Source organism: Columba livia, chromosome 2 (assembly GCF_036013475.1).
Source record: "Columba livia isolate bColLiv1 breed racing homer chromosome 2, bColLiv1.pat.W.v2, whole genome shotgun sequence".
NCBI lineage: Eukaryota > Metazoa > Chordata > Aves > Columbiformes > Columbidae > Columba > Columba livia.
Genome location: NC_088603.1, coordinates 139,295,757 through 139,312,258, shown reverse-complemented (window position 1 = coordinate 139,312,258; position 16,502 = coordinate 139,295,757). Strand labels below are relative to the sequence as shown.

The following is a 16,502-nucleotide window of genomic DNA, read 5'->3' as shown; positions in this document are numbered from 1 at the left end:
GCAGTTCTCAGCATCTGCTGAGACCCACCCTTAGAGAAACAGACACTCAGGCAATGTAGCTGGGTCGTGTGCCGATGGCTGTGCTAGAGGCAAATTGTCTGCTGTGTCAGGGAGCAACAGGAAAGGAATGAGCTCAGTACAGAATAGAATCTACTAGTAGAAAATATGTATAGTCTATCACATTATTCCTGAAATGCTGTGATGTTGTACTTATAATGTAAATCAGCCTTTGGAAAGGAGTGGGATGTCTCATTAATATTTTCAAATATTGGTATTCCATATGAATTTTATAATTCCTTAACTGAATTGTCATTAGTTCCCTGTTTCATATTCCCGGCCCATTGTTGTCACTGATTCAAGATACTATTGCATCTCCTGATATTAGCTGTCCTACCCACATAGTAGTTATGTATGTACTCTACAGATATTTTTCTACATAGTATCAACAAGTTATTTTGTTCACTCTTGTTACAGAGGTTTTTAAAGTGAACTAAATACTTGAAATAAACCAAGTTAATTTTCTTTTTCCAAGGTGGACTTCCAAAACTATTTTGGAGGATTGTTTAATTCCTAAATTGAATGAATGTCTGTTGTCTCGGTGCTGTGTATGGTGTAAGATGCTGTGCTGGGAATATAGTTAAGGGTGATCAGCACAAATCCTCAGTGATAGTCCATTGCAAACCAACCAAATCACCTTCTATAAATTGTGGTACTAATTTTGGAACCCAAGGAGGTATAAGGGGTTGTGAAAGTCACCAAGATAATCAAAACTGGCTGCTGATATACAGTGTACATTGGTGAATCTCCAAGAAAGAAGAAAGGTTTTGGTTTTCCTTTATATGGAACATTTTTTTTTATTTTGTAATTTCTTTAAAAGTTTTAAACCTGGAATTCTAGCAGTACAAATAGGTCATGTGAATATACAAAACTAATGAATAAGCATCTAAATGATTGCTTCTTAGCTTTTTTTTTTTTTTTTTAATGATCATCTGCATTCTGACGAATGTTTCTTCATAGGATGAAGATGAGCTGGACTCTCACACCATGGTGAAGACCAGTTCGGAGAGTGCTGGTACCATGAGGGCCACAAGCACGATGAGTGAAGGTGCTCAGACAATGATTGAACACAACAGTACTATGCTGGAATCAGACTTGGGGACCATGGTAATAAATAGCGACGATGACGAAGAGGAAGACGGGACCATGAAAAGTATGTTGTTAATTTCTTTTAATAATGTAGCATGTTTTCTCATACTGCATGAGAATGTGGTGTCATCAGTGGCTTTTAAGTGTCAAGTTCTGTGGTTTAAACAGGAGGAGGGGGTATTTGTGTCTCTTAAGTGCTTTCTATAGTTTGTGGAGAAAAAGTTGACTATTGTGGGAGATTCAAAGCAGAAGCTTGGGTTTGGTGCTTTGCTGGAGGACTCCAAAATTAGCCCTTTGTGAATTCTCCCTTCTACTGCCTGTCTTTTCCTTTTGCCTCCTGTGTCACATACATTTGGACCGGTTCCTTGGAGCTAAACTGACGTGATGTGATTATGTGGGAAGCTGCTGCTTCAATGCCAGTGGTCCTGGGAGCTCGTCATGAGTCTCTGTGGGTTCAGCAATCAGTACACATCTTGCTGCAAATTTGTTTTGTAATGCGTGATCAAATAGTGGATTTTTCTTTTATAACCAAGTGTTATTGTTTCAACGTGTGTTGGAATGTAACTGATTTAGGGCAATGGTCAAAAGATTGTTAAAACCTAAGTAAAATGTCCAAATTGACTTCAGCAGCATGCGAGGGAGTATGTAACAAAGAGAAAAAAACCCTTGCAAATGCTTTAATGTATAAAATTGTAAGTTACACTGAAATCTGCATAAATGCCTATTTTTTAGATAGTTAACTTATGTACCTGCATATTGATGTGCTCATTATTTAGCTGAATTCTACTGCAGAACAAGGCCCACTGAATTTAATAGAATTATTTGCTTGAATGGGCAGCATCAATACATGAATCAAACTCAAGCTGTAAGTGCCTGATTTCATGAGGCACAATGTAATGTTTAACTCCAGGCAATTGTTGGGGGCAGGGGGAGGTAATAAATAAATCTAATGTCTCAAGAGTGGAAAACAGTGCCAAATAAATAACTTTGTTAAATGCTTTATAGCAAACATAAAGTTGCATTTGTGTTTGCACATATACACCTGATGTAATTTGTGCAAGATTAGCTGGAGGCGCAAAGCAGGAATGTGTTTTCTTTGTGGTTTAATGCACAGCAACTTGGAAGGAAGGAGAGATTTTGTTGTTGTGGGTTTTTTTTTATGTTTTTGTGTGTGTGGTTTTGTTGTTGTTGTTGTTTTTTTTTTCCCGTAGTGTTCTCAGCAATAAGACAGCAAACACCTGTTGATTAGTGATTAGTTTAAGTAGGATGATTCACCTCATGAAAACACTCAGTACATGCTTTAATTTGTTTTCATGCTGAAACAGAATATTTGCCTATTAAACTGGGAGGCTAATGCAGGGTTAGTACAAGCGATATCAAACTCATCTATTTCAACAAGTTAAGGAAAAGGTGAGTGATGCAGAAAGAAAAAAGATATTACAAGCAAATTTGGAGTAAAAGATAATAAAGTAATTCTTAGGGTGGAAGTACTATGAAGTGAGGTTTTGTGTGGCCTTAATAAGTGCTGAGAGGAAATACCTGCGGATACGCCAAACAGATCAAAAAAGTCATTAGGTTTGCACTGCAGTCTCTTATGTGTGTCCTATTTGTCTGCTGTGTTGCTGGAGACATTGTTTATAAAAGTACCACTATTTTCCATTTTCAGTTGATTCCAGTAACAATCGGTAGTTGGAATTAGCTTCCTACACCTTGGCATTTAGTCAGCATAATTCTTAAATCCATTCTTCCTTCTTGTCAAACAAGAATATATAATCTTTGGGACAGCAGGTTTCCTTCCGCTCTCTCCCTGCGTAGGTGACTGTCTTGACACCTGTAACTCCAGTGAAGGAAAGGCAGCAAACTGGAGGTGGCCTCTTGGCAAGTGATGATTTCATCTGCAGCTGGCAAGCAACAGGTTTGGTTCCAGCACTTGCTTGCTGAACTTTCTTGTATCTTGCATTAGGCACCTATTGATTAGAAACTAGAAATGATTAAAGAATGGGACCTCCACATCTCTCAGCTGAAAATAAATATAAATCTGTCCGCTGTAGCTGGTCCTCCTCTGGTTCTGTGATTCATGTGCTGAAAGAAGAGCAATAGCAGGTGTCCTAAATAAATGTCACCAGGAAGGTAAGAAAAATACAAATCCTTGCTGTCCCCGAGAGGCAGACACAGATTTTTGTTTCTTTGTGCTTGACAAAGACACAAGATTTTGGAGATTCATTGCTTTTTCCAGTGTACTTTCATAGGCGAGGTGGGGATTTTCTAAATGTTTGTGTGATTTGATTAAAATAAATCAAAATAGGTAGCTTAAAAGTCCTCTTTGATACTTCTGAATAATAGAACATTACAAGCAAGAAGCTTGGAGAAATAAACTTAGTTACTAGGAAAGAGGGATTCAGTTTACTTCCTAGACACACAAGATATTTATGACAATTTTTTTCAGTTGCTCTTGTGTTTAGTTTCACATTTTGTTTCCTTCTGCCTTTTGTTTCACTGCTCAAGGACAAAATAAGAAACAATAATAAGTTTTTATTTATAAGTGCCCGTGCTTAGAGGCCTCTGGGAGCTATGACAGAAAATAACTAAAACCATATTTTTTTCACAAATAGGGAATTGTGCCCAGATAAAATTGGGATTTGGAACAAAAAGAGGCCTGTCATCCTACCCCAACATACGATATACAGCCTAGCAATAAACAACGTTTATGCCTTCTTGCTTAGTATGCCTGTGCATTGTCTGAGCAGAGACTGTGTGGTATGTACCTAGGAGGGAAGAAAATGTCAAATGTGCAGGGGTGGGAGGACAGAGCTTAACTTAAGAAGGTTTAATATGGAATGGAAGAAAGAGTGGGATTGATGGAAGGTAGTACAACATTTGTTCAGCTGCTTGGATTGTACTTATTTTCACATAGAAGCTTTTTCATATCTCAGTTCAGAGACCAGTATTCAGACCAGCTTCGCCACGTTGCCGTCAGGGTGTTTCAGCAAGGCTTAGCGGGGGGACGCTCTGGTTTATCAGGACTACTCCTGATTGTTCTTTCTCCTCTTCATTAATGTGTTGTGTCCACACTTCCCTGCCACCCCTCTCCCACCCCCTGCCCCCCCCCCCCCCCCCTTTTTTTTCTTTTCCCTATGTTGAGTATGTATTTGCTTTGGGCTGGCAAACAAGTTGCCTCTTCTTCCTATCTGGACTTATTCTGGGTTTCTAAGTATTGCTTCAGACTTCAGTGAAGCTTCTAGATAGCTCGCGATTTGTAATTAATATATAAAAAGAAAAGGACAGTGAATTAATGAAGTGGCATTTTGCAAACAGAATGCGGAAAAGTGGTTAGGATTTGGTTTATTACTTTTTGCCCTATACGACAAGAAGCGTGTAAGGTTTAGTCAGTATAATTCTTAAACATTCTTCCTTTTTATCAAACAGAAGAACAAAATCTTTGGGACAGCAGGCTTCCTTCCTCCCTCCCTCCCTGTAGATGACTGTCTTGAGATCTGTGACTCCAGTGAAGGAAAGGCAGCAAACTGGAGGTGGCCTGATGGCAAGCGATGTTTTCATCATTCAGTTGGCAAATGACAGGTTTGGTTCCAGCACTTGGTGGCTGAACTTTCTTGTGTTATTGTGTTATGGGATCCTTGATTACAGCAGGACACGCATGGTGCTGTAGAACCTACATTTTGAGAGGAGAATTCATGAGTTGATTTTAATTTTTTTAAATTATTTTTTAGTGATTTCAGTCCATCCAGTGAAGAGGTTGTGCCATACCGTAAGTCTCCTCTGTAATAGGAGGTGGCTGCTTGGGCAGCTCTTAGCCACAGGACTTATGTCTTTCTGTTTTTTCAACTGAAAAGCAAAAGCTATTTATATGTGTTTTATAACAACCTATAGCCCAGGTGCTATAGGAATTCATCAAGGAAACTTAATTATGGGCACATTTCACTGGTTCTGTAACACAGACTGGTATTTCATGGATGTAGTTTTGTTCAAGCATTTTCTGTGCCCACGTAAAGATGATTTGCTTAATGCCATATGCAGGTGTACTAGTACTTTACTCCTGTACATATATATAGAGAGAGATCGTAAGTGTTTCCAAGCCTGTGCCAGTCCTTGAGCCCTCTCCTGTGGCTGGTAATAGTTGTTCATTTGTGCCACTAATAGTAGTATCTTTTACAAATGGGAATTTTTTTCAAAGAAAAACATCATGTTGGCAGTTGTGCTCCAAGAGCTCTTGCAAAATGCTAGCTTAACATGGATTTTCTTTGCTTTGCTGAAAGCAGAAATAAAGCATAACTCAGCTGGAACGAAGTAATGGATTTATTGTAGTACTGTCGTTGAGTATTTTTTTTCTTGTCCAGAAGGTGGAAAAATGGAACAAAAGTTATTAAACCAGTTTTACAAGTCTCATTCTCAGGAAGCAAAGCAATGTTTTGTACAGGAAACTCTTTTCCTCATTGAAAAGCCTTTGAGTTTGTAGTCCTTCAAAAAGTCTGTGAAGACTTCAGCTGATTGAAAAATATGTGCATTTTCCATTTAAATGCCACTTGCAATTATTTCTGATAAGCAGGTGTATTATAAAACAAAACACTGAGGCCTGAATTTGAATGAAGACATGGGTGCAATAAGTTACTGTGATGTGAAAATGGTGAACTCAGTAACCACTTTGTTACACAGCTCTCTGAAGTCAAACATTTCCTAGGTAGATCCCTCGGTGGACTCCCAGCTGCTCCAGCCCTAGGAAATGGTGATCTGTAATAGTTTCTTCTGATGTTTCATTGTGATTCAGCAACTAGGTAGACTGACCTCTCGTTCTCTGGGGTGGTTGCTAGTAGGCATGTATTAGCAGTAGAATTCACCCGCTCATAAAATACAGTCACAATTTCTGCTGAAAACATGGCTGTATATGCTCTTGTAGCCTTTGTCATAGAGGTGATAGTCCAAGGAAGGCTAAAAGTTGATTGCAATAGAGCTTCTCACTCTAGTAGTAACAAAGCAATATGTTTTCAGGGAGTAGGGATCCTGACAGGATCTTCTCAGAAGCACTGCAGGCAGGAGAGCTTGATCCCCTAACTTCACTGAACAGGCAGCAGCAGCTGGAAATGTTCCTCAATCAAGTGGCAGATGGAAATCCCCAGGATGGGGAAGGCTGTGGAAACTTTGTGGCTTATGGCAAAAGGAGCAAATCTTTCATTTGTAGATTTGCAGTTGTGGAAGAGGTCCAGTGCCTTGGAAGTAACAGAGTGAGAGAAGGACTTAGAGACTTCCTATAGGAAATTGTAAACAGACAAAATACCACCACCACCACCTGCCCCCTCCCAGGAAGGTGTTGTGAGACATTTCCCTCTGTAGGATGTGGGTGGCCTTATTTGCAGACCTTACTTGCTATCTAGGAAAACTTGTTTCTTTCCCAGGGCCCAGCCTCTCAATGTTGAAAGACTGCCAGGGTTTTTCCAGTGCTTAGACTGTTGTCTTCTGCTGCCTGTCCACGTAGGCATGTGCCAATAATGCTGCCAGAGACCTTGAGAGTAACCTCAAGAGTGGCTCCAGGGTTGTGAGTATGTTCTCAATCATGAGGGTGAAGGGAAAGCCTTGGAGGAGTGGGTGTGTATCCATCCTCTGGGTCAACACTTGGTTGTGCCTCTAGTGTTGTTGACAGATGTTTGACTTCTATGACCATGGGGCCTCTTTGAGGGACTGCTGTGGAGAGGTGGTTCCACCTGGCAAAGTAAGGCAAGTGTGGTTTTTGCCAACAAGCTGACCCTGAGTTAGCCTGACCACCATGGGGGAATGTATGTGTCGTTCAGCCGAACATAGGGTATAGAAACTTAGCAGCTAACAGCAGAACTTTTAATGAATTTAAAATCAATTTAACATTACTCTTATAATACTCTTATTTTGGAAATACCTCACTACAAAAGCATTTATCTTTATAGATGACATCAATTGAATTTGATCAAAACATGCATTAGAATGGAATATGTATTCCTTCTTATTTTGAAATGTGTGTTTAGAATTATTTCTTTGAGATGTTATATGTTTTTGAAACAGTGTAATAGAGTTGGTGTTGTATTATGTCATTGCCTTACTCTTTTTATTATCCAGCATGCTTCTTGGAAGAAATTACCTTGCATATGACTATTTGGGGACATCTGTGTTGGCTGTGTTCCTGTCAGGGGTATTCCTGAGGTAGAACATATGTTTTCAGTGTCTGTCATGGTCTCTCTGTTCCATGATTTGCCAACAGTTTCTCAGGCTACTGTTTTTGTGACGTCCCAAAGCCATCTTGAAGTCCTGGAGCAGGCAAGAACAGGGATGACAGAAGAGACTGATATTTTTAAATGTTGAAACTGTAGCAAACATTTTTAAACATGATCATGTCTTGTTCGAAGAACGAATTAACATGAGAAGAACTGAAAAATCCAAGTCCTATTAGAATGGAACAGGCTGTTGCACAATACGTCTCCAGTGCAAGTGTGGAGTGATACTGATTGTGCTGCAGACTTTTGTGGCAAATACATACTGTGTGTAGAAAGTAACTTACTGGATCGTTAAATGAATTAAGTGTCCTTAAAGGAATCTTTATGTATGGTACTTTTACATTTCTTGGTTCCTGAAAGACAGTCGACAAGACACCATTACTCCGTTGTTAATGAGAGTTAGAAAAACTGCTTTCAGGCCAAAATGGTCTTCTAATAACCTTACCTTTGAGGAAGAAAAAAAGTGCAACCAAATCAGTTTACTCTGGCATAAAGAACCTGAGTGTTCTCTGAAATCAGTACAAAACAGGTAGGAGCCTTCAAAGGGCATTTAAACAAGTAGGAGTCAACCTACCCTATTTTCCATGAAATAGTAACCAAACTTGCTTGTGTTAGGTTAGCTGGAGATATAAAAAAGTATATTCATTTTCATTTAATTACTTGTAAAAAGAAAATAAAACCTTAAAAATAAATCTTTAGATAAAACCTTCATTTTTTTAACACTAGGGAAAAAGCAAACTTGGAAACACCTCCAATGCCATTGTTTTGTGGGCATAATATTTCTGCATTTGTGTGTGAGTTTTTGTATTCGCAGTGAAGGAAAGCAGCTGTTGTTCTTTTAAATGGGTTAACTGCGCTAAATTTGAATCAGAAGTGAGTTCTACATTGTTATTTATCAGAACAAGTAGAACAAGTCCTCAAAGTGTAAAATAAATGTGCTTTGCTCATTTCAGAGTAATTTCAGGCCTGTTGACCCACTTGCCTTAATATGCATTTGATAAGAAGGAATTTGGAGAGGTTGGTTTGTTTTACATGTGTAGACAGTCTTGTGTTACATGTATCAGGAAGACATTTATAAATAGCTCTAAAACTTAAAAGCAGCGCTTGGAAAATCTTAAATATTTTCGGTTACATGAGAGGAGGGAGACTATTTTACCTTTAGTGGGCCAACATTTTGGTACTTCAGACTTTCTAACAGAGACACTTGTAATCTTCTTGTTTATAAGTATGTCTCAAGGATGAAACATAAGTACAACCATCTCAGCAGAAGAGAAATATTGGTTGTGAAAGGCCAGCAATGCGGTGTGCTATCTTTTTGGTACAAATAGTTCCAAGGTTTTTGGGTAGCAATCAGCAAATAAAAAGAAGTTAGTATTAAGAAAATGCATTGTATTTCTGGTTTTAATTCCACCGCCTTTATACTGCTACCTTCTCTTGGATCTGTTTTCTAAATTTATGCTTTGCTAAAATTTAGATTCTTCCATTTTTGCCTGTTAGTGCTTATTTCTGTAGTTATTTGGCATCCCAGCTATTTACTTCTCATCCCTTCCTGAGTCCCAGACGCAAGAAATCCAGAAACCTCATTCAAATGATCTTGAGTTCATTGTGGGTAAACTTGGGAGATTCTGGCAAAGAGGTATCTGCTATGTGCTCTGTTAAATTCAACCTGGAGTTTAGTTGACTGAATGTTTTTGTATAGTTGTAGTTGTCATTAATTAAAAGATGGTGAGTAGAGATAACTATGATCTAGGATTAGAAAAGAATATGGAAACAACTGAGAGAAAAACACGCAAAAAAATGTGGAGAGGAGATGGGGTATGTGGAAATGTGTCAGACTGAATGGAGGAATCATCGTGGAGCTGAAGAGAAGCAACTGAAGTCAAGTGTGGTATAAGCAAGACAACAGAATACCACATTCAAAAAGGCAGAGGAAATCTTACTAGAACAGAATGATGTAGAAAAAGCAGAAAGAAAAGAACAAGTCTGTGCTATAGAAGACGGCAGTACAAAAATAAACATTAAAGAAGAAATTGGCCACTATTAATTAACCATGCAGCAAAATTAGAATGAATTAAAAAGATCTTGAGACAGAAGGAATGGGTTACCACAGGAAGAGATCATGAAATAAAGTGTGAAATAAGAGTGGAAAACAACAAAAAAACCCCACGTAGTGAGTTAATAAAAACAAATGTAAAGCCAGATATGAAGATCAGCAAGTTCTAGGGATCGTGTTAAACACAAGATCAAAATATATTAACAGTGCTTTTCCTTTTCACTTGTTAGAACAAGTAGTTTGAATAAAAATTGTTTGCTTTTCAATTATAATAAAATAATTTTGTTCTACCTGTGGGTTTTTTTTTTGTGTGTGTGTGTGTTTTGTTCTGTTTGTTCTTTGTGTGTTTTAGCTTGCTTGTTTATATTTCTCATACCGTTTCACATTTTACTTGTGGAAATGTGTCTTGTATTTCTCTATGTAGAATGTGTTACACTGCAAGCAAGTTTGTGTTTCATGAGTCAGTGCTATGCAGAACATAGTCTCTGAGGTGACAGTTACATAGAACTACTAAAGCATTTCTTATGTTTTATTTACTGTTCTATTTAGTAAAGAATTTGCTCTGAAATCCCACAAATGAAAATAAATTTCAGTCATTTAGGGTCGTAGATAAATTTTTGTACATTTAGTTTCATGAAAAATATAATAGAATGGGAATTAATGCTGACCTCAGTCTGCTTTGTAAAGCTTTTGCAGGCACGTAGATGTTGACAGAAATGCCCAGGGTTTCCACAGCACGGAGGGAAGGTGCTCTGCACCTGTCTGCAGGGTGTGATCCCATCATTTGCTGAGAATCCTCATTGGCAATGAATTTAATTAAGCAGTGTCTAAACACTCGTTGTGCAGCTGTTTTTTGCAAGTTCTCATTCTAAGTATTTTTTAAATCACACCTTTGAAATGGATGGAACTCTGCTGCTTTCCTACAAGTGCCTGTGGACCAGGCCTGGAAGTCAGGGGCATTCGATGCCCAAAGGAACGCTTAGTACTTCATGTTATTCAGTCTCTATAACAACAGATAGATATTGCATGAAGTAACTTCTAATATTATTTGTGTGTGCGACTCTGAAATGTCTTGAACATTTCTCCACATTATATCTTGCTTCAAAAAATACCATTCTTCGTCTATGAGATTTTATGCCGAAGATCTTCAGGGGACAAATGGAGGCTTGCACCAGATACAAATGTCTCCATTAGTTTCTGTAAAGTCCAAGAAAATTAATAAATGAAGTTTATTTTGTAGTGCAGTAAATATTTAATCCCCCCCCCTTTTTTTTCTTTCAACTAAGGAAATGCTACTTCGCCACAAGTACAAAGACCTTCTTTCATGGACTACTTCGATAAACAAGATTCCAAGAATAAAAGCCCTGAAAACTGCAATCAGAATATGCATGAACCTTACCACATAGCCAAAAATGTTTTCCCTGATAACTGGAAAGTCCCTCAAGATGGCGACTTTGATTTCGTAAGTACATTTTTATTGTTTACTTTCTTGCATGCTGTTTATTTTATATGTGCCAAAAGCACTTAATCCCTTTCTATAACCATGTTGCTAAGAGTAAAATAAGTACACTTTCAAGAATACTGTCCAGTTATTGAATCTTAATGCCTCCTGGTTATTGAATTAAGTATATTTGTTTAATGCAGCACCTTTTAATGAGGAGTGATATGTGCCATTATGAATATACTTCTTTCTAACTATTTTTTTAAGTCATTTTGGTTCTTTATAATTTATGTGTTGTAACAACTTTTGAATTTGAACCAATTCTATTTAAAAAAAAAATAAATTGCTACAGACATGGAGTATTGTTGTCACGTTTGCTGAGTATCTTGGTAAAATGATAAGCATTTTAAACTGGATTGGAACCATTTAATCAATCTCCTTGGAGATGGTTCAGATCACCTACTGTTTTGCACAAGCCACCTTGTTGGTACTATTCCGATAGCTCACATCTCTCTACATAGAATTATTGAATCTAACACCAGTCTATTTTAGGGTGGGTTTTTTTCCCCTCCAAAATATGTGTAGTTTATTTCTTGTTGCTTATGGTGCAAATTATAACAGGCGCAAAAAGAAAATGTTCCGAAGTTGTAGGTTGCTCTTAAAAATGAAATAAATATTTACTGTTTATATCTGGTTTTCACCTTTGGTAATTTTTTTAACATGTTTGAATGACAGACTGTGGTTTATAGATTAAACATGTTCTTAGCTGCAGCACAGTAGGTAAATATGATCACATGGCACCTTTTTGAAAGTGCTCTTGGGATTTGGAAAAAAAATGTTGTGTTTAATTTTAGGTGACAGCTGTAGGTGTGGGATTTTTTTCTTTTTTCCCCAATTTTCACTTACTGCATTTCTACATAAAGCTGACTCTTAAATTTAAGCTTTTGGTGTAAAGCCAGTTAAATAGCACAGCAGAAGTTGTTGCTGCTGGAGAGTTTTGATTAAGCTGGAGTTTGGGTTAGGTGAGGTTTTTTAGGCTTTATTTTTTTTTTCCCTACGTAAAATGTAGTCATCATCCTGATAATTGTCAAACAAAATATTTATTTACGCTGTTCACTGGAAAATAACCGGCAGTTATTTAAGTGGGGTGGTTATAGTAGCAAGAAAATTTACCTTATAACACTTCAATTTAAAATTCATCCTATCTTTTCCATTACTTAATAAGAAATGCAAGCAAAAATGATTCTTCCTGTAAATGCTAAGACCCTGATTCCGTAAGTGCTTATTCATGAATAATTTGCACATGTATAATCCTGTGGAACTCAATGACATTGGTTATACATATGAAGTTGCCCTCTTGAAATAGAAATTTGTCTTAGAACCAAATCTGAAGAGGTCTGATCTTTAGAAGCTGAATGTTCCCTGTGGTGTAGGCAAACCTTACCTTGTCATAGACTGCCATCTCAAAGACTTCAGAATCTTAGGCTGATAGAATGGTTTGAGTTCAAGGGACCTTTAAAGATTATCTAGTCGGACCCCCTGCCATGGGCAGCGACATCTTTTGGTAGTTGTTCAAAGCCCAGTCCAGCCTGACATTGAAAGCTGCCAGTGTTGGGGCACCCATGGCTTGTCTGGGCAGCTTGTTCCAGTGTCTCATGTGCAGTGAGATGTGCAGTTTGTCCCTGACCTCCTCACAAGGCAGTGTGGTTAGGCTTGTTGCTACAAAATGGTTCTGACTGAAGACCAAATATGATTCAAAAAAAGAGTAAATAGCCATTTGCACGGGCCATTATGTAGTTAGTTGGGGGAATGGGGATTTTGTGTTCAGCACAACAAAAGCCAAATACTTTGTAGGTAAGCCAGCCTAAGGAAGAGTTCAGGAAGACTCTTCAATAATGGATGTACTGCTTCAGAGTAGTCCACTCAAGAGTACATTTCTCTGAAGCATCTGGTACCAGCTGATGTCACAGAGGATATTGGTTTTAACAGCCTGCTGGCTTGAACCATAGGCAATTATTATTTATTTACATATTCTAGAAGCACTTGTATTTATATTTTAGACAGCAAGGGGCAGTATTGGTAAGTGGCCTGCAAGAGACTTTCTGAAAGGATAAATCAGTGGGCAGCATGCATAATATATCGCCTGCTCTTTGTGAGATCAACATGAAAGTTTTCTGTTGCTGACATGAAGTCTTTAAATGATTAATGAAAAGGATAAATAATGGAAACTTTTTATACTAAATAACTCCATTCTATTTTGTTTGCAATTAACCTTAATGTGATCTAGAAAGGAATCCTAACAGTAAATGCTGACAGTCATAATTGTATTGAAAGAAGAGATTGATAGACCGGAACTAAAATATAAAGGATCAAAATCTAACTTAATCCTAGTGTATTCTAATAGTACTCTAGCTTTCTATGTAGAAGAGAACAGATGATCTGTAAGTTGGAGATCGCCAAACTCATTTGCTGAAAGACACTTTTTTCTTACCCATATACCCTTGTGAGCCGCACACAGCAGGCAGTGCTGGCAGCACATAAGGGATTTACTCGTGAGCCAGGGCAGTGTGACAGGGCCATGCTAAGAATTGATACTCCAGTGTATTGAATGGAAAGACTTAGATGTTTATTAGTGTATGTGTCTGTTACAGCATAAACTAGAGAAGCAGAAATACCATTGGCGAGGGAGGGAGAAGGGAAAAGGAAGAAAAAACAATCCTTATAAATCCCTGCAACTAATCAGTTTGCTTATTTCTACATATAATGTGAGACATGCAGAATTGGGAGCTAATTTTTGTGGCCAAATAGTATATTTGCTTTAGTTTGTAGTAATATTTTATCATATTCCTAGTATATTTTACTGTTTTATAAAACAACGCAGTTATTTTGTTTATTTACATGTACAAATACATGTGATTGAGATATAACAGTTAGTTTTACTTACTTGCTGATGTTTTTAGATAATGTAAATAAATGATACAGGAAAACTTTCTCATAAGGTGGATAAATGAATGTATAAACTAATGCAAATTGAATTTAGCACTAGGTCTGGTTTGAAAGTTTTTGTGTGGGCATAGTTTTCTGCCCTGACATCAATATTTTTAAAACTCCTTGCCAATGAAAATAGAAGACTTTTCCAAGAAAATAAGATGCTTTGGTCATCAATCTGAGCTTTAAAAAAAGTGAATTTAGCAGCGCTTTTTCTTTTGCTAAGCATATATTTATATTTTATTTTTCACTGTTGAAAAACGTCTGTTTTCAAATTCAAAAGTTGCTCTTACTACTTTTTCACTAATGCCGTATGGGAATTTGAGATCCATCTCTGTTGGTCCTGTGGGTCTTCAGCTCCGTGATCAATCTGTGCTGGTTATTGATGTCACATTCCATGAACTGATGAGAAAAAATTGCTGCTGCAGACCTTCAAGTTTTGCTTTGTATTGGATTAAGTATATGGCAACTAATTTTAACTAGATTTAATTCTAGTACTGTATAGTCACCTGGAATATTACTTTATTCAAAATTTACCCTGGTTTGTATGCTTTAGGAGTAAGCTGCTGTTTTTCCATGCATAAGAGGTGTTTGGGGGTTTTATACAGAGTTTCTTATTTTCTTCTTTTAAAAATAGCCAAACAACCCTACACATTTTTGTGCTTTCTGGGAGTAGGAATTTTTATAGAGTTACTTTTTTAATCTTTGTTTTCAGTTACTTTATTGTCTGTTTTTGCTGTCTCATGATAAATTCTGAAAACCAGAAGTATGGGTCTTTTGTATCAGCGAATCTTAGGGAAATGTATTTCTGGGGAATTACTTCTAAATGTGTTTTTTCACTTCAGCTTCTGAAGTGGTGGTGTTGAAGCTCTGATTGGATTGAAATATTACCAAAAAACCGCAAACTAGTGTTTATTCAAACTTTAGCTTTTATATTAAACGTTTATATATCACACTCAAGGATTATTGTGGATTTTCATTTTCAGTTAATACTGTCAGAATATAGGCAATGCTTTTATCTATTCTTGTTATTTTTAAGGGCATGCAGGAGGTGGAAAAATTAATGCAATATTTTTAACCCTAATTCTGTCCAAGTTTTACTTGGAGTTATCGATGTTTCATTCACAGCAAACCTTGATGCCAGTTAGTCTAATCAACAAGATACTGCTTGTTGTGAGAAAAAGCAGTAGAAGGTCTTTGAATAAGTAAAGATGTGGTAAAGCTGTATAGTGTATGGGTATGATATGAATAGAAGTGTTAATGGTGCAGGATATAAGCAGCTTTTCATAATAAGGCTTTATGGCTTAATGGGCCAAATTTAGTCTTAGCTCACAAGCAGTTTAGATCAGAGTGCTGAATTAGAGAAAATGATGTGTTTGTTATGACCATATAAGTGCCCAGTCCTTTTAAGAACAGCCCGTTTTTTTAATAGGTATTATGTATTTGTATGACCATGTTGCTATTATGATAGCTTGGTTCTTTCCGTGGGGAATGTTTTCCATGAGATACGGACGTGCTGGAGAGAGCTGTGTGTTGCAGATTTCATTATCTTTCACCATTGAAGATTTTGTGATATTTGTGTAGCATTTGTCACATTTTAATGGGCATTATAGAACACAGGGTTCACCAAAAACATGAATTTTTTATAAGCAAGAAGTGCTGAAATTTTTTATATGGGGAAGAACAGGTAAATCTTTGCTTGCTAGATCAATGTGCTATGAGTACATGTTATTAAATAATCTGCTGCTTATGTTTTTACTGTATTGTGACATTTTACGTCTCGTTAAGATGTGAAATTGCTCTGTAAATCCTTCTGCCCCTTACTAATGTGTATTAGCGTGGGACATAATGTTAACCAAGGATTTACATGAACTATAGTGAAGTGATACCTAATTGATACCTGTGAATTAACACGATTCAGAATGTGTTACTAAATTTCATTTTCACTGATTGAATATATTATTTCATTTTAAATGAGTCATTTACTTTTTGTTATGAGATGACAAAATGTAAAAAGGCAAATCTATTTATTATAGCAATGCTAGGGTAATGATTTCTGTCTTTAGTAGAATTATTTCCAAACAAGAATGGTATCCAGCTTGTTAAATATTAAACAGTGAACATGTACATCGTGTTTTGCAGTAACTGCAGTATCATGTTTAAGAAGATGCATTTTGGGTGACTTAAAGATTCTGGAATAGCAACAAAAATTTAAAAAGCCATCTGTTACCCTACACAGAAGATTTCTCTGGGTTTCAACCAGTACAAACACATTAGAATATAATCATTGTGAAATAATAGTATTGCAGATACTAAGCACTTCATTTAACATTTATAAATGTATGATGTAACGATTGATTCGGTAAGAAAGTAAATACCATAAAATGACCGAAGACCATATAGAATTTAATTAAAACTTCACTAATAAAACTAGGCTGCGTTAGCCTTATTGGAAATAGTTTTTGGTCCAAAACCTTGGCTGGGTTTACCCTGATTTTATTCAGGCAGCAGATGAGTTTGTTTGTACAGCCTTCTTTCTAATTATTGGGAATGAATATATCCAATCTATTTTAAAACATTTCAAATTCTCCTCTAAGTTATTTAAAAATTTTAAATGAAG

General features: G+C 36.9%; 1 protein-coding gene across 2 annotated transcripts in view; it reads left to right on the top strand.

Annotated features, from left to right (window-relative positions):
- STK3 (serine/threonine kinase 3) overlaps positions 1–16,502 on the top strand; it is a 129,678-nt gene that overhangs the window by 72,982 nt on the left and 40,194 nt on the right. For both annotated transcript variants that reach the window (XM_065054072.1, XM_065054073.1), the window contains exons 9-10: positions 1,018–1,210; positions 10,740–10,915. In XM_065054072.1, coding sequence (XP_064910144.1) covers positions 1,018–1,210; positions 10,740–10,915 — 369 coding nt within the window. The remainder of the gene's footprint in view (positions 1–1,017; positions 1,211–10,739; positions 10,916–16,502) is intronic.